General features: G+C 48.5%; 1 protein-coding gene across 1 annotated transcript in view; it reads left to right on the top strand.

Moving 5' to 3' along the window:
- AAK1 (AP2 associated kinase 1) overlaps nucleotides 1-23,648 on the top strand; it is a 211,845-nt gene that overhangs the window by 91,941 nt on the left and 96,256 nt on the right. The window contains exons 4-8 of the mRNA XM_038746417.1: nucleotides 5,132-5,274; nucleotides 12,619-12,740; nucleotides 14,320-14,401; nucleotides 15,764-15,896; nucleotides 23,052-23,155. Coding sequence (XP_038602345.1) covers nucleotides 5,132-5,274; nucleotides 12,619-12,740; nucleotides 14,320-14,401; nucleotides 15,764-15,896; nucleotides 23,052-23,155 — 584 coding nt within the window. The remainder of the gene's footprint in view (nucleotides 1-5,131; nucleotides 5,275-12,618; nucleotides 12,741-14,319; nucleotides 14,402-15,763; nucleotides 15,897-23,051; nucleotides 23,156-23,648) is intronic.

The raw sequence follows: 23,648 nt of genomic DNA, 5'->3' as shown, positions 1-23,648 counted from the left end.
ATAAATAGAATAGATATGTACAAGTAAAATAAATGGAGTAATAAATATGTACAAACATATATACATATATACAGGTGCTGTGGGGAAGGGAAGAAGGTAAGATGGGGGGGATGGAGAGGGGGACAAGGGGAAGAGGAAGGAAGGGGCTCAGTCTGGGAAGGCCTCCTGGAGGAGGTGAGCTCTCAGCAGGGCCTTGAAGGGAGGAAGAGAGCGAGCTTGGCGGATGGGCAGAGGGATTGGGGGCATTCCAGGCCCGGCTGATGACGTGGGCCGGGGGTCAATGGCGGGTCCTAGTTTGTTTGCAGCAGCTTGGTCTTAAAATTAGTTGCGAGAAACTGCAGTGGTGTCAGTCCCAGGTAAAATAGACTGTGAGCCCACTGTTGGGTAGGGACTGTCTCTATATGTTGCCAACCTGTGCTTCCCAAGCGCTTGGTACAGTGCTCTGCACGCAGTAAGCACTCAATAAATACGATTGATTGACTGATTCCCAGCTCAGAAGATCAGGGAGACCCTGGGAGGGTGGGGAGATGGGAAAGTCGGGAAGGCGGGGAGACCAGGAAGACCCAGGAGTCCGAGAGGCCAGGGAGATGGGGAAACCCGGGAGACCAGGAAGACGTGGGTGGCTGGGGAGATTGGGGGGGGGTGCCTAGACTGTGAGCCCACTGTTGGGTAGGGACTGTCTCTATATGTTGCCAACTTGGACTTCCCAAGCGCTTAATACAGTGCTCTGCACACAGTAAGCGCTCAATAAATACGATTGATGATGGGGAGACCGGGAGACCAGGAAGACGCAGGAGTCTGAGAGGCCGAGGTGGTGGGGTGATCCAGGGAACGCAGGAGGCGTGATGGAACGACCGATCCTTTAATAATAATAATAATAATAATGGTATCTGTTAAGCACTTACTGTGTGCCAGGCACTGTACCAAGCGCTGGGGTGGAAACAAGCAAATCGGGTTGGGTGCAGTCCCCGTCCCCCGTGGGGCTCACGGTCTCAATCCCCATTTTCCAGATAAGGGAACTGAGGCCCAGAGAAGTGAAGTGACTTGCCCAAGGTCACACTGTACTTGTATTTCCAACTTGTACTACCCAAGCGTTTAGTACAGTGCTCTACACACAGTAAGCGCTCAGTAAATACGATCAGACTGTAAGCCCACTGTTGGGTAGGGACCGTCTCTGTATGTTGCCAACTTGTACTTCCCAGGCACTTAGTACAGTGCTCTGCACACAGGAAGCGCTCAGTAAGTACAATTGAATGAATGAATGATTGAAAGTGGTGGTGTTGGGATTCGAACCCATGACCCTCTGATTCCCAGGCTCAGGCTGTAGCCACTATGCCTGAGAAGCAGAGTGGCTCAGTGGAAAGAGCCCGGGCTTTGGAGTCAGAGGTTCAGATCAGTTCGGTTCAGATCCCGGCTCCTCCAATTGTCAGCTGAGTGACTTTGGACAAGTCACTTCTCTGCGCCTCAGTTCCCTCATCTGGAAAATGGGGATGAAGCAGCGTGGCTCAGTGGAAAAAGCACGGACTTTGGAGTCAGAGGTCATGGGTTCAAATCCCGGCTCCGCCACTTGTCAGCTGTGTGACTTTGGGCAAGTCACTTCACTTCTCTGGGCCTCAGTTCCTTTATCTGTAAAATGGGGATGAAGACTGTGAGCCCCACGTGGGACAACCTGATCACCTTGTAAATTCCCCAGCGCTTAGAACAGTGTTTTGCACATAGTAAGCGCTTAATAAATGCCATTATAATTATTATTATTATGAAGACTGAGCCCCCCGTGGGACAACCTGATCACCTTGTAACCTCCCCAGCGTTTAGAGCAGTGCTTGGCACGTAGTAAGCGCTTAACAAATGCCATCATCATCATTATTATTATTATTATGCCGTGCTGCTGCTTTGGCACTTGAGGCCTTGGGTTCGCCAACAGTAAGGGCAAAGAAGAGGCGGATGTGATGGCTGTTTTTTTGAATTGGGTAAGTCAGTTTCCTCTTCATGCTGTCACTTCTTCAGTATCCTCCACACAAACAAACACACACACAAACACACAAACACACTCTCTCTCTCTCTCTCTCTCACATATGCTCATATCTCTGTTTCCTCCTCTGCAAATGAGGATGATAATAATCACACCTCCCTGCCCGCCTACCTCTTAGGGTTGTCGAGAGGGCAAAAATATGAGAAATAATGTGCGGGGGCTTTGGAAGTGAAAGCACTACACAAAAACCAAGTTATTACTATAGACAGACCCACATGCGTACGTAATCAATCAATCAATCAATCGTATTTATTGAGCACTTACTGTGTGCAGAGCACTGGACTAAGCGCTTGGGAAGTACAAGTCGGCAACACATAGAGACAGTCCCTACCCAACAGCGGGCTCACAGTCTAGAAGGGGGAGACAGAGAACAAAACCAAACATACTAACAAAATAAAATAAATAGAATAGATATGTACAAGTAAGATAAATAAATAGAGTAATAAATATGTACAAACATCTATCCATATATGCAGGTGCTGTGAGGAAGGGAAGGAGGTAAGATGGGGGGGATGGAGAGAGGGACGAGGGGGAGAGGAAGGAAGGGACTCAGTCTGGAAAGGTCTCCTGGAGGAGGATAGATGGATTCTTTATCCACGTAAGTGGATAAAGAAGCAGCGTTCCGGCTCCGCCACTTCTCAGCCGTGTGACTTTGGGCAAGTCACTTCACTTCTCAGTTCCCTCATCTGGAAAATGGGGATGAAGACTGTGAGCCCCATGGGGGACAACCTGATTACCTGATTACCTTGGATCTCCCCCAGCGCTTAGAACTCTCCATCCCCCCATCTTACCTCCTTCCCTTCCCCACAGCACCTGTATATATGTATATATGGTTGTACATATTTATTACTCTATTTATTTATTTATTTATTTATTTTACTTGTACATTTCTATCCTACTTATTTTATTTTGTTGGTATGTTTGGTTCTGTTCTCTGTCTCCCCCTTTTAGACTGTGAGCCCACTGTTGGGTAGGGACTGTCTCTATGTGATGCCAATTTGTACTTCCCAAGCGCTTAGTACAGTGCTCTGCACATAGTAAGCGCTCAATAAATACGATTGATTGATTGATTGATTAGAACGGTGCTTGGCACATGGTGAGCGCTTAACAAATATCATCATCATCTTCAAACAACATAGGTGTATGCCCCCACCCACCACAAGACTAATGATAACAATGATGGCATTTATTAAGCGCTTACTATGTGCCAAGCACTGTTCTAAGCACTGTGGAGGTTACAAGGTGATCAGGTTGTCCCACAGGGGGCTCACAGTCTTCATCCCCATTTTCCAGATGAGGGAACTGAGGCCCAGAGAAGTGAAGTGACCTGCCCAAAGTCACACAGCTGACAATTGGCGGAGCCGGGATTTGAACCCATGACCTCTGACTCCAAAGCCCGCGCTCTTTCCACTGAGTCACGCTGCTTCTCTATATACAACCAAGTAAACATGCAATCACAAGTATACATTCACACATACACAAGTACATACTTAAACATGCATAATAATAAATACAATGTTTGTTAAGTGCTTACTACGTGCCAGGCTCTGTGCTAAGCACTGGGGTAGATTTATTCATTGTCTTATTTATTGAGCATTTACTGTGTGCAGAGCACTGTACTAAGCGCTTGGGAAGTACAAATCGGCAACATAAGATGGTAGTTGTGAAGCGCTTACTATGTGTCAAGCACTGTTCTAAACTCTGGGGTAGACACGAGCTTGTATTGCGCTTGGGAGAGCAGAGAATGTGTCTGTTAATTAATTAATTCATTCATTCAATGGTATTTATTGAGCGCTTACTGTGTGCAGAGCACTGTACTAAGCGCTTGGGGTGTTTATTGTTGTAGTGTCCTATCCCAAGCTATTAGTCCAGTGCTCTGCGCACAGTAAGCACTCCATGAGAAGCAGCGTGGCTCAGTGGAAAGAACCCGGGCTTTGGGGTCGGAGGTCATGGGTTCAAACCCCAGCTCCGCCAATTGTCAGCTGTGTGACTTTGGGCAAGTCACTTCACTTCTCTGGGCCTCAGTTCCCTCAACTGTAAAATGGGGATGAGGACTGTGAGCCCCCCGTGGGACAACCTGATCGCCTTGTAACCTCCCCAGCGCTTAGAACGGTGCTTTGCACATATATGTTTGTACATATTTATTACTCTATTTATTTATTTTACTTGTACATATCTATTCTATTTATTTTATTTTGTTAGTATGTTAGGTTTTGTTCTCTGTCTCCCCCTTTTAGACTGTGAGCCCGTTGTTGGGTAGGGACTGTCTCTATATGTTGCCAATTTGTACTTCCCAAGCGCTTAGTACAGTGCTCTGCACATAGTAAGCGCTCAATAAATACGATTGATGTTGATGATATTTTCTAGACTGTGAGCCCACTGTTGGGTCGGGACCGTCTCTATATGTTGCCAACTGTACTTCCCAAGTGCTTAGTCCAGTGCTCTGCACATAGTAAGCGCTCAATAAATACGATTGATGATGATGATGATGATATTTTCTAGACTGTGAGCCCACTGTTGGGTCGGGACCGTCTCGATATGTTGCCAACTGGTACTTCCCAAGTGCTTAGTCCAGTGCTCTGCACATAGTAAGCACTCAATAAATACGATTGATGATGATGATGATATTTTCTAGACTGTGAGCCCACTGTTGGGTCGGGACCGTCTCTATATGTTGCCAACTGTACTTCCCAAGTGCTTAGTCCAGTGCTCTGCACGTAGTAAGCGCTCAATAAATACGATTGATGATGATGATGATTATGATATTTTCTAGACTGTGAGCCCACTGTTGGGTCGGGACCGTCTCTCTATGTTGCCAACTTGTACTTCCCAAGCGCTTCGTCTGGTGCTCTGCATACGGGAAGCGCTCAATAAATACGATTGAATGAATGAATGAATGACTAGTAAGCGCTTAATAAATGCCATTATTATTATTATTATTATAAATACGATTGAATGAATAAATCAGTTCATTCACTGTACTTCCCAAGCGCTTAGTACAGTGCTCTGCACATAGGAAGCGCTCAATAAATACGATTGATGATGATGATGATGATGATGATAAATGACGGATTTCTGGCGTCTTTCGTCCCCGGGCAGGAGGCCAAGTGGTGAACCTGATGAATCAGCACCTGCAGACGGGCTTCACGGAGGCGGAGGTCCTGCACATCTTCTGCGACACCTGTGAGGCCGTCGCCCGCCTCCATCAGCGGAAGGTCCCCATCATCCACCGCGACCTGAAGGTGAGCGGCCGAGCCCGGGCCTGGGGGCGTCCAGAAGGACCTGGGCTCTCATCCGGCGCTTAGAACAGTGCTTGGCGCGTAGTAAGCGCTTAACAAACACCACCGTTATTATCCGTGCCGAGCACGGTAGATAAAAGCGAATCAGGTGAGCCTGTCATCATCATCATCATCAATCGTATTTATTGAGCGCTTACTGTGTGCAGAGCACTGTACTAAGCGCTTGGGAAGTCCAAGTTGGCAACATCTAGAGACAGTCCCTACCCAACAGCGGGCTCACAGTCTAGAAGGGGGAGACAGAGAACAAAACCAAACATATTAACAAAATAAAATAAATGGACAGTACAGATATGTACTGTCCCCCATGGGGCTCACGGTCCTAGCAGTGTGGCTGCAAAAGTAGAGAAGCAGCGTGGCTCAGTGGAAAGAGCCCAGGCTTTGGAGTCAGAGGTCATGGGTTCAAATCCTGGCTCTGCCGATTGTCAGCTGTGTGACTTTAGGCAAGTCACATCACTCCTCTGTGCCTCAGTGACCTCATCTGTAGAGTGGGGATTAATCAATCAATCAATCAGTCGTATTTATTGAGCGCTTACTTTGTGCAGAGCACTGTACTAAGCACTTGGGAAGTACAAGTTGGCAGTGAGCCCCCCATGGGACAACCTGATCACCTTGTAACCTCCCCAGCGCTTAGAACGGTGCTTTGCACATAGTAAGCACTTAATAAATTCCATTATTATTATTATTATTATTATTATTATAAAAGTAGCGTGGCCCAGTGGAAAGAGGCCGGGTTTGGGAGTCAGAGGTTGTGGGTTCTAATCCTGACTCCGCTACTTGTCAGCTGTGTGACTTTAGGCAAGTCACTTCACTTCTCTGGGCCTCAGTGACCTCATCTGTAAAGTGGGGATTAATCAATCAATCAATCAATCACTCGTATTTATTGAGTGCTTACTTTGTGCAGAGCACTGTACTAAGCGCTTGGGAAGTACAAGTTGGCAGTGAGCCCCCCATGGGACAACCTGATCACCTTGTAACCTCCCCAGCGCTTAGAACGGTGCTTTGCACATAGTAAGCGCTTAATAAATGCCATCATAATTATTATTATTATTATTATAAAAGTAGCATGGCCCAGTGGAAAGAGGCCGGGCTTGGGAGTCAGAGGTCGTGGGTTCTAATCCTGACTCCGCTACTTGTCAGCTGTGTGACTTTAGGCAAGTCACTTCACTTCTCCGGGCCTCAGTTCCCTCATCTGTAAAGTGGGGGTGAAGATGGTGAGCCCCACGTGGGACAACCTGATCATCATCATCAATTGTATTTATTGAGCGCTTGCTATGTGCAGAGCACTGTACTAAGCGCTTGGGAAGTACAAATTGGCAACAGATAGAGACAGTCCCTACCCAACAGTGGGCTCACAGTCACCTTGTATCCTCGTCAGCGCTTAGAACAGCGCTTTGCACATAGTAAGCGCTTAACAAATGCCATCATTATTATTATCCCCATCTTAGAAATGAGGGAACTGGAGCCCAAAGAAGTGAAGCGACTTAGCCAAGGTCACACAGCAGATGTGTGGCGGAGTCGGGATTAGAACTCAGGGCTGGGGGAGAATACCCAGGAGGGCATTAGCCATGGTCACTGTCTCTCGGGGGGCTTCCAGCTCTCCCTCTGGCTCAATCCTGAGGCGTTGGGGGTAAAGGGGAAACCCACCGTACCCATTCCTAAGGAACTGGTGAGCATGGGCCCCTAAAGGTCTCTGCCCCCCTCAGGGCGCTGGGACAGAGGATGGCGAGGACAAAATAACAACAATAATAACAACGATGGCATTTATTAAGCGCTTACTATGTGTGAAGCACTGTTCTGAGCGCTGCGGGGGGATACCGCGTGATCAGGTTGCCCCACGTGGGGCTCACAGTCTTAATCCCCATTTTACAGATGAGGTCACTGAGGCCCAGAGAAGTTAAATGGCTTGCCCAAAGTCACGCAGCGGACAAGTGGCGGAGCTGGGATTAGAACCCATGACCCCTGGCTCCCAAGCCCGGGCTCTTTCCACTGAGCCGCACTGCTTCTCAGAAGCCATCTCTAAGCCTCAGAAACAGAGAAGCAGTGTTGCCTAGCGGAGAGAACTCAGCCCTGGAAAATCAGCGGACCAGGGTTCTAATCCCGGCCCCGCCACTTGTCTGCTGTGTGATCACGGGCAAGCCACTTGACTTCTCTGTGCCTCAGTTCCCTCATCCGTGGGATTCTATTCTATTTATTTTGTTAATGAGGTGCATTTAGCTTTAATTCTATTTGTTCTGACGACATATTTATTACTCTATTTATTTATTTATTTTACTTATACATATCATCATCATCATCATCAATCGTATTTATTGAGCGCTTACTATGTGCAGAGCACTGTACTAAGCGCTTGGGAAGTACAAATTGGCAACATATACAGACAGTCCCTACCCAACAGTGGGCTCACAGTCCAAAAGTCACATGTCTATTCTATTTATTTTATTTTGTTAGTATGTTTGGTTTTGTTCTCTGTCTCCCCCTTTTAGACTGTGAGCCCACTGTTGGGTAGGGACTGTCTCTAGATGTTGCCAATTTGTACTTCCCAAGTGCTTAGTACAGTGCTCTGCACATAGTAAGTGCTCAATAAATACGATTGATGATGATGATGATGATGACTTGACACCTGTCTACATGTTTTGTTTTTGTTGTCTGTCTCCCCCTTCTAGACTGTGAGTCCACTGTTGGGTAGGGACTGTATATGTTGCCAACTTGTACTTCCCAAGCGCTTAGTACAGTGCTTTGCACACAGTAAGCGCTCAATACGATTGATGATGATGATGAACTACTACTGAGAGCTCACCTCCTCCAGGAGGCCTTCCCAGACTGAGCCCCCTCCTTCCTCTCCCCCTCCTCTCCCTCTCCATCCCCCCGGCCTTACCTCCTTCCCTTCCCCACAGACCTGTATATATGTATATATGTTTGTACATATTGATTACTCTATTTATTTTACTTGTACTTATCTATTCCATTTATTTTATTTGGTTAATATGTTTGGTTTTGTTCTTTGTCTCCCCCTTCTAGACTGTGAGCCCACTGTTGGGTAGGGACTGTCTCTATATGTTGCCAACTTGTACTTCCCAAGCACTTAGTACAGTGCTCTGCACACAGTAAGTGCTCAATAAATATGATTGATTGATTGATTAAGACCGGAAGCCCCATATGGGACAGGGGCTGTATCCAACCTGATTAGCTTCTATCTACCTCAGTGTTTGATCCAGTGCCTGGCATAGAGTAAGTGCTTAACAGGTAGCATTAAAAAAAAAGGGGGAACAAGTGAGTCCCTCCCAGACCCCCATCATTCATTCATTCATTCATTCAATCATATTTATTGAGCGCTTACTATGTGCAGAGCACTGTAATAAGCCCTTGGGAAGTCCAAGTTGGCATCATATAGAGATGGTCCCTACCCAACAGCGGGCTCACAGTCTAGAAGGGGGAGACAGAGAACAAAACAAAACACATTAAAATAAAATAAATAGAATAAATATGTACAAATAAAATAAATAAATATGATGGCATTGGTTAAGCGCTTACTATGTGCCAAGCACTGTTCTAAGCGCTGATGAAATGCCAGTCGCCTCTTGACTCAGGACAAATTCCTGTGAGGCAGGGAATGGCTGGCCAGCCTCCTTCCTTTTAGACTGTGAGCCCACTGTTGGGTAGGGACTGTCTCTAAATGTTGCCAACTTGTACTTCCCAAGCGCTTAGTCCAGTGCTCTGCATACAGTAAGCGCTCAATAAATACGATTGATTGATTGATTCTCGTGAAGGAGGGAATGGACTGCCCCGCCGCTCCTCGACCCCAGGGCAGGCTTCCTGTGAGGAGAAGGGATCGGATGGTCAGTCTCCGGTTGGCCCCGGGGCAGAGCTTCTTGTGAGCCGGGGAATGGACGGCCAGTTGCTGCTTAGCCCAGGGTGGAGCTTCCTTTGAGGCAGGAAATGGATGACTAGTTGCCACTTGGCCCTGGGAAAAGCTTCCTGTGAGGCAGGGAATGGGATGGTCAACCTCCCGTTGGATCCCGGGCAGAGGTTCCTGTGAGCCGGGGAATGGACGGCCAGCCACCGCTTGGCCCAGCGCGGAGCTTCCTGTGGGGCAGGGAATGGCTGTGAGCCCACTATTGGGTCGGGACCGTCTCTATCTGTTGCCAACTTGTACTTCCCAAGCGCTTAGTCCAGTGCTCTGCACACAGGAAGCGCTCAATAAATACGATTGATGATGATGACGGTCAGTTGCCGTTCGGCCCAGGGCGGAGCTTCCCGTGAGGCAGGGAATGGACGGCCAGCCGCCGCTTGGCCCCGGGGCAGAGCTTCCTGTGAGGTGGGAATCGGATGATGATGGTATTTGTTAAGCGCTTACTATGTGCCAAACACTGTTCTAAGCGCTGCGGGGGGAATACAAGGTAATCAAGGTTGTCCCATGGGGGGCTCCCAGTCTTCATCCCCATTTTACAGATGAGGGAACTGAGGCAAAAAGAAGTTAAGTGACTTCCCCTTCTCCCCCTCCCCCCCATCCCCCTGCCTTACCTCCTTCCCCTCCCCACAGCACCTGTATCTATGTTTGTACAGATTTATTACTCTATTTATTTTACTTGTACATATTCATTCTATTTATTTTATTTTGTTAATGTGTTTTGCTTTGTTGTCTGTCTCCCCCTTCTAGACTGTGAGCCCGCTGTTGGGTAGGGACCGTCTCTATATTACTTCCCAAGCTCTTAGTCCAGCGCTCTGCACACAGTAAGCACTCAATAAATACGGTCGAATGAATGAATTCCTTCCCCTCCCCACGGCGCCTATACAGATGTATATATGTTTGTACATGTTTATTGCTCCATTTATTTATTTATTTTACTTGTACATATTGATTCTATTTATTTTATTTTGTTAATATGTTTTGCTTTGTCATCATCATCATCAATCGTATTTATTGAGCGCTTACTGTGTGCAGAGCACTGTACTAAGCACTTGGGAAGTACGAGTTGGCAACATATAGAGACAGTCCCTACCCAACAGTGGGCTCGTCTGTCTCCCTCTTCTAGACTGTGAGCCCGCTGTTGTGTAGGGGCTGTCTCTAGATGTTGGCAACTTGTACTTCCCAAGCACTTAGTACAGTGCTCTGCGCACAGTAAGTGCCCAATAAATACAATTGAATGAATGAATGAATGACTTGCCCAAAGTCACACAGCTGACAAGTGGCGTAAGCTGGGATTTGAACCCATGACCTCTGACTCCCAAGCCCGGGCTCTTTCCACTGAACCACGTTTCTTCTCCAATTAGATGCTTCTCCATTGGATGGTCAGTCTCCCGTTGGCCCAGGACAGGGCTTCCTGTGAAACAGGGAATGAATGGCCAGTGGCCGGTTGGCCCAGGGCAGAGCTTCCTGTGAAGCAGTCAATCAATCAATCAATCAATCGTATTTATTGAGCACTTACTGTGTGCAGAGCACTGTACTAAGTGCTTGGGAAGTCCAAGTTGGCAACATATAGAGACGGTCCCTACCCAACAGCGGGCTCACAGTCTAGAAGGGGGAGACGGAGAACAAAACCAAACATATTAACAAAATAAAATAAATAGAATAGATATGTACAAGTAAAATAAATAAATAAATGGAGTAATAAATATTACTCTAGCAGGGAATAGACGGTCAACCTCCAGTTGACTCCGGGGCAAGAGCTTCTCGTGAGGCAGGTAACGGGCAGCCAGTTGCTGCTTAGCCCAGGATGAGGCAGAAATGGATCGTCATCATCATCAATCGTATTTACTGAACGCTTACTATGTGCAGAGCACTGTACTAAGCGCATGGGAAGTACAAATTGGCAACATCTAGATTGCCGCCTGGCCCTGGGAAGAGCTTCGTGTGAGGCAGGGAATCGGGTGCTCGGCTTCCAGTTGGCGCCTTGGGCAGAGCTTCCTGTGAGGTAGGGAATGGTCAGCCAGTTGCCTCTTGGCCCAAGGCACAATTTCCTGTGAAGCAGGGAATAGATGGTCAACCTCCGGTTGGCCCTGGGACAGAGCTTCTTGTGAGGCAGGGAATGGACGGCCAGTTGCTGCTTAGCCCAGGATGGAGCTTCGTGTGAGGCAGAAATGGATGGCTAGTTGCCGCCTTGGCCTGGGAAGAGCTAAGCATCAGGCAGAAACTCCTCACCCTGGGCTTCAAGGGTGTCCATCCATCCCCTGGTCCCCTCCTACCTCACCTCCCTTCTCTCCTTGTCCAGCCCAGCCCGCACCCTCCGCTCCTCTGCCACCGCTAATCTCCTCACCATCCCTCATTCTCGCCCGTCCCACCGTCGACCCCCGGCCCACGTCCTTCCCCTGGCCCGGAATGCCCCCAATCCCTCCCCACATCCACCAAGCTCGCTCTCTTCCTCCCTTCAAAGCCCTACTGAGGGCTCACCTCCTCCAGGAGGCCTTCCCAAACTGAGCCCCCTTTTTCCTCTCCTCCCCATCCCCATCACCCTACCTCCTTCCCCTCCCCACAGCACCTGTATATAGGTTTGGACAGATTTATCACCCTATTTATTTATTTATTTTACTTGTACATATTTATTCCATTTATTTTATTTCATTCATTCATTCAATCGTATTTATTGAGCGCTTACTACGTGCAAAGCACTGTTCTAAGCGCTGGGGGGGGATACAAGGGGATCAGGTCGTCCCACGAGGGGCTCACAGTCTTAATCCCCGTTTTCCAGATGAGGTAACTGAGGCCCAGAGAAGTGAAGTGCCTTGCCCAGAGTCACACGGCTGACAATTGGCAGAGCCGGGATCCGAACCCACGACCTCTGACTCCAAAGCCCGGGCTCTTCCCATTGAGCCACGCCGCTTCTCTGGTTTCTATGTTTCGTTTTGTCGCCTGTCCCCCCCTTCTAGACCGTGAGCCCGCTGTTGGGTAGGCACCGTCTCTCTACGTTGCCGACTTGTACTTCCCGAGCGCTTAGTCCAGTGCTCTGCACACAGTAAGCGCTCAGTAAATACGACTGAATGAAAGAATGAGTGAAAGAGCTTCCTGTGAGGCAGAGAATTGGGTGCTCAGCCCTTGGGCAGAGCTTCTAGACTGTGAGCCCACTGTTGGGTAGGGACCGTCTCTATATGTTGCCAACGTGTACTTCCCAAGCGCTTAGTACAGTGCTCCGCACACAGTAAGCGCTCAATAAATACGATTGATTGATTGATTGATTCCTGTGAGGTAGGGGATGGCCGGCCAGTTGCCCCTAGGCCCAAGGGCCGGGCTTTTTGTGAGACTGGGAAGCCTGGCTGGCTCTGAACGGGCCGGCGGGCCGGGGTGTCTTCCAGGTGGAGAACATTCTGCTGCACGATCGGGGCCACTACGTCCTGTGCGACTTTGGCAGCGCCACCAACAAGTTCCAGAACCCGCAGGCCGAAGGCGTGAGCGCCGTGGAGGACGATATCAAAAAGTAGGTGGCCGCGGTTCTCGGGGGCGGCTGGGTTAGTAAGAATAATAATAATAATAATAATGGCACTTATTAAGCGCTTACTCTGTGCAAAGCACTGTTCTAAGCGCTGGGGAGGTTACAAGGTGATCAGGTTGTCCCACGGGGGGGCTCACAGTCTTCATCCCCATTTTACAGATGAGGTCACTGAGGCCCAGAGAAGTGAAGTGACTTGCCCAAAGTCACACCGCCACTCGGGGATCACAGTCTAACAATCAGCCAGTCAATCGCATTTATTAATAATAATGATGGTATTTAAGTAATTACTCCGTGCCAAGCGCTGTTCTAAGCACTGGGGGAGATACAGGGCCATCAGGTTGTCCCAGGTGGGCTCACAGTCTTCATCCCCATTTTCCAGATGAGAGAACTGAGGCACAGAGAAGTTAAGTGACTTGTTCAAAGTCACACAGCTGATAAGGGGCAGAGCCGGGATTAATAATAATAATAATAATAATAATGTTGGTATTTGTTAAGTGCTTCCTATGTGCAAAGCACTGTTCTAAGCGCTGGGGTAGATACAAGGTAATCAGGTTGTCCCACGGGGGGCTCACAGTCTTCATCCCCGTTTTACAGATGAGGTAACTGAGGCCCAGAGAAGTGAAGTGACTTGCCCAGAGTCACCCAGCTGACAAGTGGCAGAGCCGGAATTAGAACCCATGACCTCTGCTCACATCTGACCTCTGATCGTGACCTCTGATCACCTTGTAACCTCCCCAGCGCTTAGAACAGTGCTTTGCACGTAATAAGCTCTTAACAAATGCCATCATTATTATTAGTATAAGGGAGGGCAGATGGGATGGGGAAATGGGGGGTGATCACCTTGTAACCTCCCCAGCGCTTAGAACAGTGCTTTGCACATAATAAGCGCTTAACAAATGCCATCATTATTATTATTATTATAAGGGAGGGCGGACGGGATGGGGAAATGGGGGGTGATCACCTTGCAACCTCCCCAGCGCTTAGAACAGTGCTTGGCACATAATAAGTGCTTAACAAATGCCATTATTATTATTATTATTATAAGGGAGGGCGGACGGGATGGGGAAATGAGGGGTGATCACCTTGCAACCTCCCCAGTGCTTAGAACAGTGCTTTTGCACATAATAGGCGCTTAACAAATGCCATCATTATTATTATTATTATAAGGGAGGGTGGACGGGATGGGGAAGTGAGGGATGATCACCTTGTAACCTCCCCAGCGCTTAGAACAGTGCTTGGCACATAATAAGCGCTTAACAAATGCCATCATTATTATTATTATTATAAGGGAGGGCAGACGGGATGGGGAAATGAGGGATGATCACCTTGTAACCTCCCCAGCGCTTAGGACAGTGCTTGGCACATAATAAGTGCTTAACAAATGCCATCATTATTATTATTATTATAAGGGAGGGCAGACGGCATGGGGAAATGACGGGTGAGTCAGGGAAGGCCTCTTGGAGGAGATGCGATTTGGGGAGGGCTTTGAGGGCGGGGAGAGCGTTGGACTGTGCTAACCGCCCCTCCCTCGGCCGCGTGAACCGAATCCACGTCGTGTTTGTAGGTACACCACGCTTTCCTACCGAGCGCCCGAAATGATCAACCTCTACAGCGGCAAAGCCATCACCACCAAGGCGGACATTTGGGTAAGTGTCAAACCAATCAGCCGTATTTATTGAGCGCTTACCGCGCGCGGGACGCTGTATTTAGACACTGCTTATTCATTCATTCATTCAATCGTATTTATTGAGCGCTTACTGTGTGCGGGGCACTGTACTAAGCGCTTGGGAAGTACAAGTTGGCAACAGATAGAGACGGTCCCTACCCAACAGCGGGCTCACAGTCTAGAAGGGGGAGACGGACAACAAAACAAAGACATGTTAACAAAATAAGATAAAGAGAATAAATATGTACAAATAAAGTAGAGTAATAAATCAGTACAAACATATACATATATACAGGTGCTGTGGGGAGATGAAGGAGGTAAGGCAAGGGGGAGGAGGGGGAGAGGAAGCGCTTACTATGTGCCAAGCACTGTTCTAAGCGCTGGGTTGTCCCACGTAGAGTGCACAGTCTTGAGCCTGTAGTTGGGTAGGGACCGTCTCTCTATAATAATAATAATAATAATGATGGCATTTGTTAAGCGCTTACTATGTGCCAAGCACTGTTCTAAGCACTGGTTGTCCCATGTGAGGCTCAGCATGGCTCAGTGGAAAAGAGCCCGGGCTTTGGGGTCCAAGGTTGTGGGTTCATATCCCCGCTCTGCCAATTGTCACACAGTAAGCGCTCAATAAATACGATTGATTGATTGATTGATTGATTGTCAGCTGTGTGTTTTGTTCTCTCTCTCCCCCTTCTAGACTGTGAGCCCACTGTGGGGTAGGGACCGTCTCTATATGTTGCCAACTTGTACTTCCCTAAGCGCTTAGTACAGTGCTCTGCACACAGTAAGCGCTCAATAAACACGATTGATGATGATATAAACAGAATTATATAGTCATTCATTCAATCATATTTATTGAGCACATACTGTGTGCAGAGCACTGTACTAAGCGCTTGGAAAGTCTAATTCGGCAACAGATAGGGACAGTCCCTGCCCAACAACGGGCTCCCAGGCTAGAAGCAGCGTGGCTCAGTGGAAAGAGCCTGGGCTTGGGAGTCAGAGGTCATGGGTTCTAATCCCGGCACCGCCACTTATCAGCTGGGTGACTTCGGGCAAGTCACTTCACTTCTCTGGGCCTCGATTCCCTCATCTGTAAAATGGGGATGAAAACAGGGAGCCCCACGTGGGGCAACCTGATCGCATTGTATCCCCACTAGCGCTTAGAACAGGGCTTCGAACGCTTAAGAAATGCCATCATTGTACTTCCCAAGCGCTTAGTACAGTGCTCTGCACACAGTAAGCGCTCAATAAATACGATTTATTATTATTATTATTGTTGTTGTTGTTATTATTATTATTATTATTATTATTGAGTGACGTTCCTTTCTTTCTCTTCTGCCTTCAGGCCATGGGCTGCTTGTTGTATAAACTATGCTACTTCACTCTGCCGTTCGGAGAGAGCCAGGTGGCCATCTGCGACGGGAACTTCACCATTCCCGATAATTCCCGGTATTCCCAGGACATGCATGGCCTCATAAGTGAGTATCCGCCTTCCCTCCCTCTCCTTCGGGGCCAAAGCGGGTCCTCGGAAGGCGAGGGTGGGGAAATGGGGTGAGGGAGAGGGGGTCTAAGGGGGCAAAATGGGGCGGCCAAGCAGCGGGTTGGGCAGCAGGGTCTTGATTTGAACAGGCCATGTCCAGCTGAGAGATGCCCTTTCATTCATTCATTCAGTCAGTCGTATTTATCGAGTGCTTACGGTGTGCAGAGCACTGTACTAAGCGCTTGGAAAGTACAAGTCGGCCGCAGATAGAGACAATCCCTACCCACCAACGGGCTCACAGTCTAGAAGGGGGGGACAGGCAACAAAACAAAACAAGGAGACAGGCGTCAGTGCCATCAAAATAGATAAATAGAATTATAGCTATTCATTCATTCAATTGTATTTATTGAGCTCTTACTGTGTGCAGAGCACTGTACTAAGCGCTTGGAAAGTACAAGTCGGCCGCAGATAGAGACAGTCCCTACCCACCAACGGGCTCACGGTCTAGGAGGGGGGAACAGACAACAAAACAAAACAAGGAGACAGGCATCAGTGCCATCAAAATAGATAAATAGAATTATAGCTATTCATTCATTCAGTCGTATTTATTGAGCACTTACAGTGTGCAGAGCACTGTACTAAGCGCTTGGAAAGTACAAGTTGGCCGCAGATAGAGACGGTCCCTACCCACCGACGGGCTCACAGTCTAGGAGGGGGGAACAGACAACAAAACAAAACAAGGAGACAGGCATCAGTGCCATCAAAATAGATAAATAGAATTATAGCTATTCATTCATTCAGTCGTATTTATTGAGCACTTACAGTGTGCAGAGCACTGTACTAAGCGCTTGGAAAGTACAGGTCGGCCGCAGATAGAGACAATCCCTACCCACCAACGGGCTCACAGTCTAGAAGGGGGGGGACAGACAACAAAACGAAACAAGGAGACAGGCCTCAGTGCCATCAAAATAGATAAATAGAATTATAGCTATTCATTCATTCAGTCGTATTTATTGAGCGCTTACAGTGTGCAGTGCACTGTACTAAGCGCTTGGAAAGTGCAAGTCGGCCGCAGATAGAGACAATCCCTACCCACCAACGGGCTCACAGTCTAGAAGGGGGGGACAGGCAACAAAACAAAACAAGGAGACAGGCCTCAGCGCCATCAAAATAGATAAATAGGATTATAGCTATTCATTCATTCAATTGTATTTATTGAGCGCTTACATTGTGCAGAGCACTGTACTAAGCGCTTGGAAAGTACAAGTCGGCCGCAGATAGAGACAGTCCCTACCCACCAACGGGCTCACAGTCTAGGAGGGGGGGAACAGACAACAAAACAAAACAAGGAGACAGGCGTCAGTGCCATCAAAATAGATAAATAGAATTATAGCTATTCATTCATTCGATCGTATTTATTGAGCGCTTACAGTGTGCAGAGCGCTGTACTAAGCGCTTGGAAAGTACAAGTCGGCCGCAGATAGAGACAGTCCCTACCCACCAACGGGCTCACAGTCTAGGAGGGGGGGACAGACAACAAAACAAAACAAGGAGACAGGCGTCAGTGCCATCAGAATAGATAAATAGAATTATAGCTATTCATTCATTGTCGTATTTATTGAGCGCTTACTGGGTGCAGAGCACTGTACTAAGCGCTTGGAAAGTACAAGTCGGCCGCAGATAGAGACAATCCCTACCCACCAACGGGCTCACAGTCTAGAAGGGGGGGACAGGCAACAAAACAAAACAAGGAGGCAGGCGTCAGCGCCATCAAAATAGATAAATAGAATTATATCCATTCATTCAATCGTATTTATTGAGCGCTTACTGTGTGCAGAGCACTGTACTAAGTGCTTGGAAAGTACAAGTTGGCCGCAGATAGAGACGGTCCCTACCCACCGACGGGCTCACAGTCTAGGAGGGGGGGACAGACAACAAAACAAAACAAGGAGACAGGCGTCAGTGCCATGAAAATAGATAAATAGAATTATAGCTATTCATTCATTCAGTCGTATTTATTGAGCGCTTACAGTGTGCAGAGCACTGTACTAAGCGCTTGGAAAGTACAAGTCGGCCGCAGATAGAGACAGTCCCTACCCACCAACGGGCTCACAGTCTAGGAGGGGGGGGACAGGCAACAAAACAAAACAAGGAGACAGGCGTCAGTGCCATCAAAATAGATAAATAGAATTATAGCTATTCATTCATTCATTCAATTGTATTTATTGAGCGCTTACAGTGTGCAGAGCACTGTACTTAGCTCTTGGAAAGTACAAGTCGGCCACAGATAGAGACAATCCCTACCCACCAACGGGCTCACAGTCTAGAAGGGGGGGACAGGCAACAAAACAAAACAAGGAGGCAGGCGTCAGCGCCATCAAAATAGATAAATAGACTTATAGCTATTCATTCATTCAGTCGTATTTATTGAGCGCTCACTGTGTGCAGAGCACTGTACTAAGCGCTTGGAAAGTACTAGCCGGCTGCAGATAGAGACAATCCCTACTCACCAACGGGCTCACAGTCTAGAAGGGGGGGACAGACAACAAAACAAAACAAGGAGACAGGTGTCAGTGCCATCAAAATAGATAAATAGAACTATAGCTATTCATTCATTCATTCAATCGTATTTATTAAATAATAATAATAGTGGCATTTATTAAGCACTTACTATGTGCAAAGCACTGTTCTAAGCGCTGGGGAGGTTACAAGGTGATCAGGTTGCACCACGGGGGGCTCACAGTCTTAATTCCCATTTTACAGATAAGGGAACTGAAGCACAGAGAAGTTAAGTTTTAGAGTTTCAGACTGTGAGCCCACTCTTGGGTAGGGACTGTCTCTATATGTTGCCAACTGGTACTTCCCAAGCACTTAATACAGTGCTCTGCACACAGTAAGCGCTCAATAAGTACGATTGATTGATTGATTAAGTGACTTGCCTAAAGTCACCCAGCTGACAAGTTCAAGTCATGGCCGCAGATAGAGACAGAGAGTCCCATGACCCCGACTCCAAAGCCCGGGCTCTTCAAACTGAGCCACGCTGCTTCTCTATGATTGTTTATATTCTCATTCTTTATTGAGCGCTTACTGTGTGCAGAGCACCGTACTAAGCGCTTGGGAAGTACAAGTACCCAACAGCGGGCTCACAGTCTAGAAGCGCTTAGGACAGTGCTCTGCACATAGTAAGCGCTCAATAAATACGATTGATTGAAATAAATGCGATTGATTGAAACAGAAACGGCCATTGCAGGGACGGCCGCTCCGCCGACCCTGGGTCACTGGCACCGGCTGTCGGCGGAACGACTGAACGAGCGCGGCAGCCTCGGGGTGGATTAGACTGTAAACTCTTTGAGGTCAGGTATAACAATGGTATTTGTTAAAAGCGCTTACTACGTGCCAGGCACTGCACTAAGCGCTGGGGTGGATACAGGTAAATCAAGTTGGACACAATCCCTGTTCCACACGGGGCTCACGGTCATAAGGAGAAGCAGCGTGGCTCAGTGGAAAGAGCCCGGGCTTCGGAGCCAGAGGTCATGGGTTCAAATCCCGGCTCCGCCACTTCATCATCAATCGTATTTCTTGAGCGCTTACTATGTGCAGAGCACTGTACTAAGCGCTTGGGAAGTACAAACTGGCAACGTATAGAGACAGTCCCTACCCAACAGTGGGCTCACAGTCTAAAAGGGACACACTTGTCAGCTGGGTAACTTTGGGCAAGTCACTTCACTTCTCCGGGCCTCAGTTCCCTCATCTGGAAAATGGGGATGAAGACTGTGAGCCCCCCATGGGACAACCTGATCACCTGGTAACCTCCCCAGCGCTTAGAACAGTGCTTTGCACATAGTAAGTGCTTAACTCTGATCTCCCATCCTCGTGTCTCTCTCCACTTCAATCCATACTTCATGCTGCTGCCCGGATTATCTTTGTCCAGAAACGCTCTGGACATATTACTCCCCTCCTCAAAAACCTCCAATGGCTACCGATCAATCTGCGCATCAGGCAGAAACTCCTCACCCTGGGCTTCCAGGCTGTCCATCCCCTGGCCCCCTCCTACCTCACCTCCCTTCTCTCCTTCTCCAGCCCAGCCCGCCCCCTCCGCTCCTCCACCGCTAATCTCCTCCCCATACCTCGTTCTCGCCTGTCCCGCCATCGACCCCCGGCCCCCGTCCTCCCCCGGGCCTGGAATGCCCCCAATCCCTCTGCCCATCCGCCAAGCTAGCTCTCTTCCTCCCTTCAAGGCCCTGCTGAGAGCTCACCTCCTCCAAGAGGCCTTCCCAGACTGAGCCCCTTCTTTCCTCTCCCCCTCGTCCCCCTCTCCATTCCCCCGTCTTACCTCCTTCCCTTCCCCACAGCACCTGTATGTATGTATATATGGTTGTACATATTTATTACTCTATTTATTTATTTATTTATTTATTTTACTTGTACATTTCTATCCTACTTATTTTATTTTGTTGGTATGTTTGGTTCTGTTCTCTGTCTCCCCCTTTTAGACTGTGAGCCCACTGTTGGGTAGGGACTGTCTCTATGTGATGCCAATTTGTACTTCCCAAGCGCTTAGTACAGTGCTCTGCACATAGTAAGCGCTCAATAAATACGATTGATTGATTAATTGATTGATTAACAAATACCATTATCATTATTATTATTATTAAAGAGCACGGGCTCTGGAGTCAGAGGTCATGGGTTCAAATCCCGGCTCCGCCACTTGTCAGCTGGGTGACTCTGGGCAAGTCACTTCACTTCTCCGGGCCTCAGTTCCCTCATCTGGAAAATGGGGATGAAGACTGTGAGCCCCCCGTGGGACAACCTGATCACCTGGTAACCTCCCCAGCGCTTAGAACAGGGCTTTGAACATAGTAAGCGCTTAATAAATGCCATTATTATTATTATTATTATTATTATAATCCTCATTTACAGATGAGGTGCCTGAGGCACAGAAAAGTGAAGTGATGATGATGATGATGATGATGGTATTAAGCACTGGGGGGATACTAGGTAATCGGGTTGTTCCACATGGGGGGCTCACAGTCTTCATCCCCATTATACAGATAATAATAATAATAATAATGGCATTTATTAAGCGCTTACTATGTGCAGAGCACTGTTCTAAGCGCTGGGGAATTTACCAGGTGATCAGGTTGTCCCATGTGGGGCTCACAGCCTTAATCCCCATTTTACAGATGAGGTAACTGAGGCCCAGAGAAGTTAAGTGACTTGCCCAAAGTCACCCAGCTGACAAGTACTGGAGCTGGGATTTGAACCCATGACCTCTGACTCCAGAGCCCGTGCTCTTTAATAATAACAATAATAATAATAATAATAATGGTATTTGTTAAGCACTTACTATGTGCAAAGCCCTGTTCTAAGCGCTGGGGAGGTTACAAGGTGATCAGGTTGTCCCACGGGGGGCTCACAGTTTTAATCCCCATTTTATAGATGAGGTAACTGAGGCCCAGAGAAGTTAAGTGACGTGCCCAAAGTCACCCAGCTGACGAGTGGTGGAGCCGGGATTTGAACCCATGACCTCTGACTCCAGAGCCCGGGCTCTTTCCACTGAGCCACACTGCTTCCCTAATGATACAGATGAGGGAACTGAGGCACAATAATAAATACATACGTGCCGTTGGGAGGGGAAGGGGGTAGAGCAGAGGGAGGAAGTCGGGGCGATGGGGAGGGGAGGAGGACGGTGTCACTTCTAGTCACTTCTAGACCGTGAGCCCACTGTTGGGTAGAGGGACCGTCTCTACATGTTGCCAACTTGTTCTTCCCAAGCGCTTAGTACAGTGCTGTGCATACAGGTAGCGCTCAATAAATACGACTGACTGAATGAATGAATGAGGAGCAGAGGAGAAACGGGGGCTGAGTGTGGGAAGGCCTCCTGGAGGAGGTGAGCTCTCAGTAGGGCTTTGAAGGGGGGAAGAGAGCGAGCTTGGCGGTTTGGTTTAGGGGTTTGGCACTCTGGTCAGCCAATCAATCAATCAATCGTATTTATTGAGCGCTTACTGTGTGCAGAGCACTGGACTAAGCGCTTGGGAAGCCCAAGTTGGCCCTCTGGGTACGTTACCCGCTTAGCAGATACCCCAAATCCAGCCGCCGGGGATCCTGGCCTAGTTACCCTTGTAATTCTTCCCCTTTTCGACTGTGAGCCCACTGTTGGGTAGGGACTGTCTCTATATGTTGCCAATTTGTACTTCCCAAGCGCTTCGTACAGTGCTCTGCACATAGTAAGCGCTCAATAAATACGATTGATGATGATGATGATTCACTCATTCGGTCATATTTACTGTGGGCGGAGCACTGTACTAAGCGCTCTAAGCCTGCTGGTGGTTCTGGGGAAAGAACCCGCCTCTGGGAATCAGGATGTGTCCAATATGTTGCCAACTTGCACTTCCCGATCACCGTGTAACCTCCCCAGCGCTTAGAACAGTGCTTTGCACGTAGTAAGTGTTTAATAAATGCCATTATTATTATTATTATTAATGGACATGATCCCTGTCCTGAAGGAGATGACAGTCTACTATGTGCAGAGCACTGTGCTGAACGCTTGGGAAGTGACAGTAGAGTTGATGGACACGATCCCCGCCCTCAAGGAGCTGACAGTGTTCCAGGGGCAGAGCACTGTACTAAGCGCTTAGGAGAGGACAGTAGAGTCAATGGACACGATCCCTGCCCTCAAGGAGCTGCCAGTCCACTGCGTGCAGAGCACTGTACTGAACGCTCCAGAGAGGACAATAGAGTTAGTGGAGACAGTCCGTCTCCTCAAGGATCTGACGGTTTTCTACATATTTATTACTCTATTTATTTATTTTACTTGTATATATCTATTCTATTTATTTTATTTTGTTGGTGTGTTTGCTTTTGTTCTCTGTCTTCCCCTTTTAGACTGTGAGCCCACTGTTGGGTAGGGACCGTCTCTAGATGTTGCCAACTTGGACTTCCCAAGCGCTTAGTACAGTGCCCTGCACACAGTAAGCGCTCAATGAATACGATTGATGATGTGCTAAACGCTTGGGAGAGGCCGGTAGAGTCGGTAAGGACGATCCTGCCTGACCTGAGAGTCCAGAGGGGCTAGGATGCGCGTTACCACGGCAACCTCAGGGCGCGGGGACCAGTCGGGATTTCTCCTGACCGTCGACTCCATCTGTTTCAGGGTACATGCTGGAGCCCGATCCCGACAAGAGGCCGGATATTTATCAAGTGTCCTACTTTTCCTTTAAGCTGGTCCGTAAAGAGTGCCCCGTTCCCAACGTCCAGGTACGTGGACTCGCCGGCTGGCCCCGGGGCCCGGAGGGAGGACGAAATCGCCCTCGGAGACGCTCTCCGGCCGGGCGTCTCCGGAAAACCGCCCCTCCCCGGGGCGCGGAATCCGTCTTCCCGTAACTCGGATTCGCAGCGTTGGCCCTCAGCTCTTGGCAGGAGCCCAAACTCCCCTCAGCGGGATGCGCAGATGGGAAAGAAACCGAAGTCCCGTTTTTAATTAATTGTGCCTTCCTCGGTTAGGGTTCGTTGGGTGCCCAGGGAAGGCAGAGCTCCGTGCTGATGGCCTACTGAAGGCGGAATGCCGGAATGGGCCCGCGCCTTGTCCCTCACGGGGCTCACGGTCTTCATTTCCAGGCCAGGGAACCGAGGCACGGGGAAGTGAAGCGACGTATCACAGTGGTCAAGTGGCAGAGCCGGGATTAGAACCCAGGTCCTTGTGACTTATTAAGAGCTCACCATCTTCACCACCATTTTACAGATGAGGGAA

Source organism: Tachyglossus aculeatus, chromosome 5, assembly GCF_015852505.1.
Source record: "Tachyglossus aculeatus isolate mTacAcu1 chromosome 5, mTacAcu1.pri, whole genome shotgun sequence".
In the NCBI taxonomy this organism is placed as follows: domain Eukaryota; kingdom Metazoa; phylum Chordata; class Mammalia; order Monotremata; family Tachyglossidae; genus Tachyglossus; species Tachyglossus aculeatus.
This window is presented reverse-complemented; position numbering and strand designations above follow the sequence as displayed.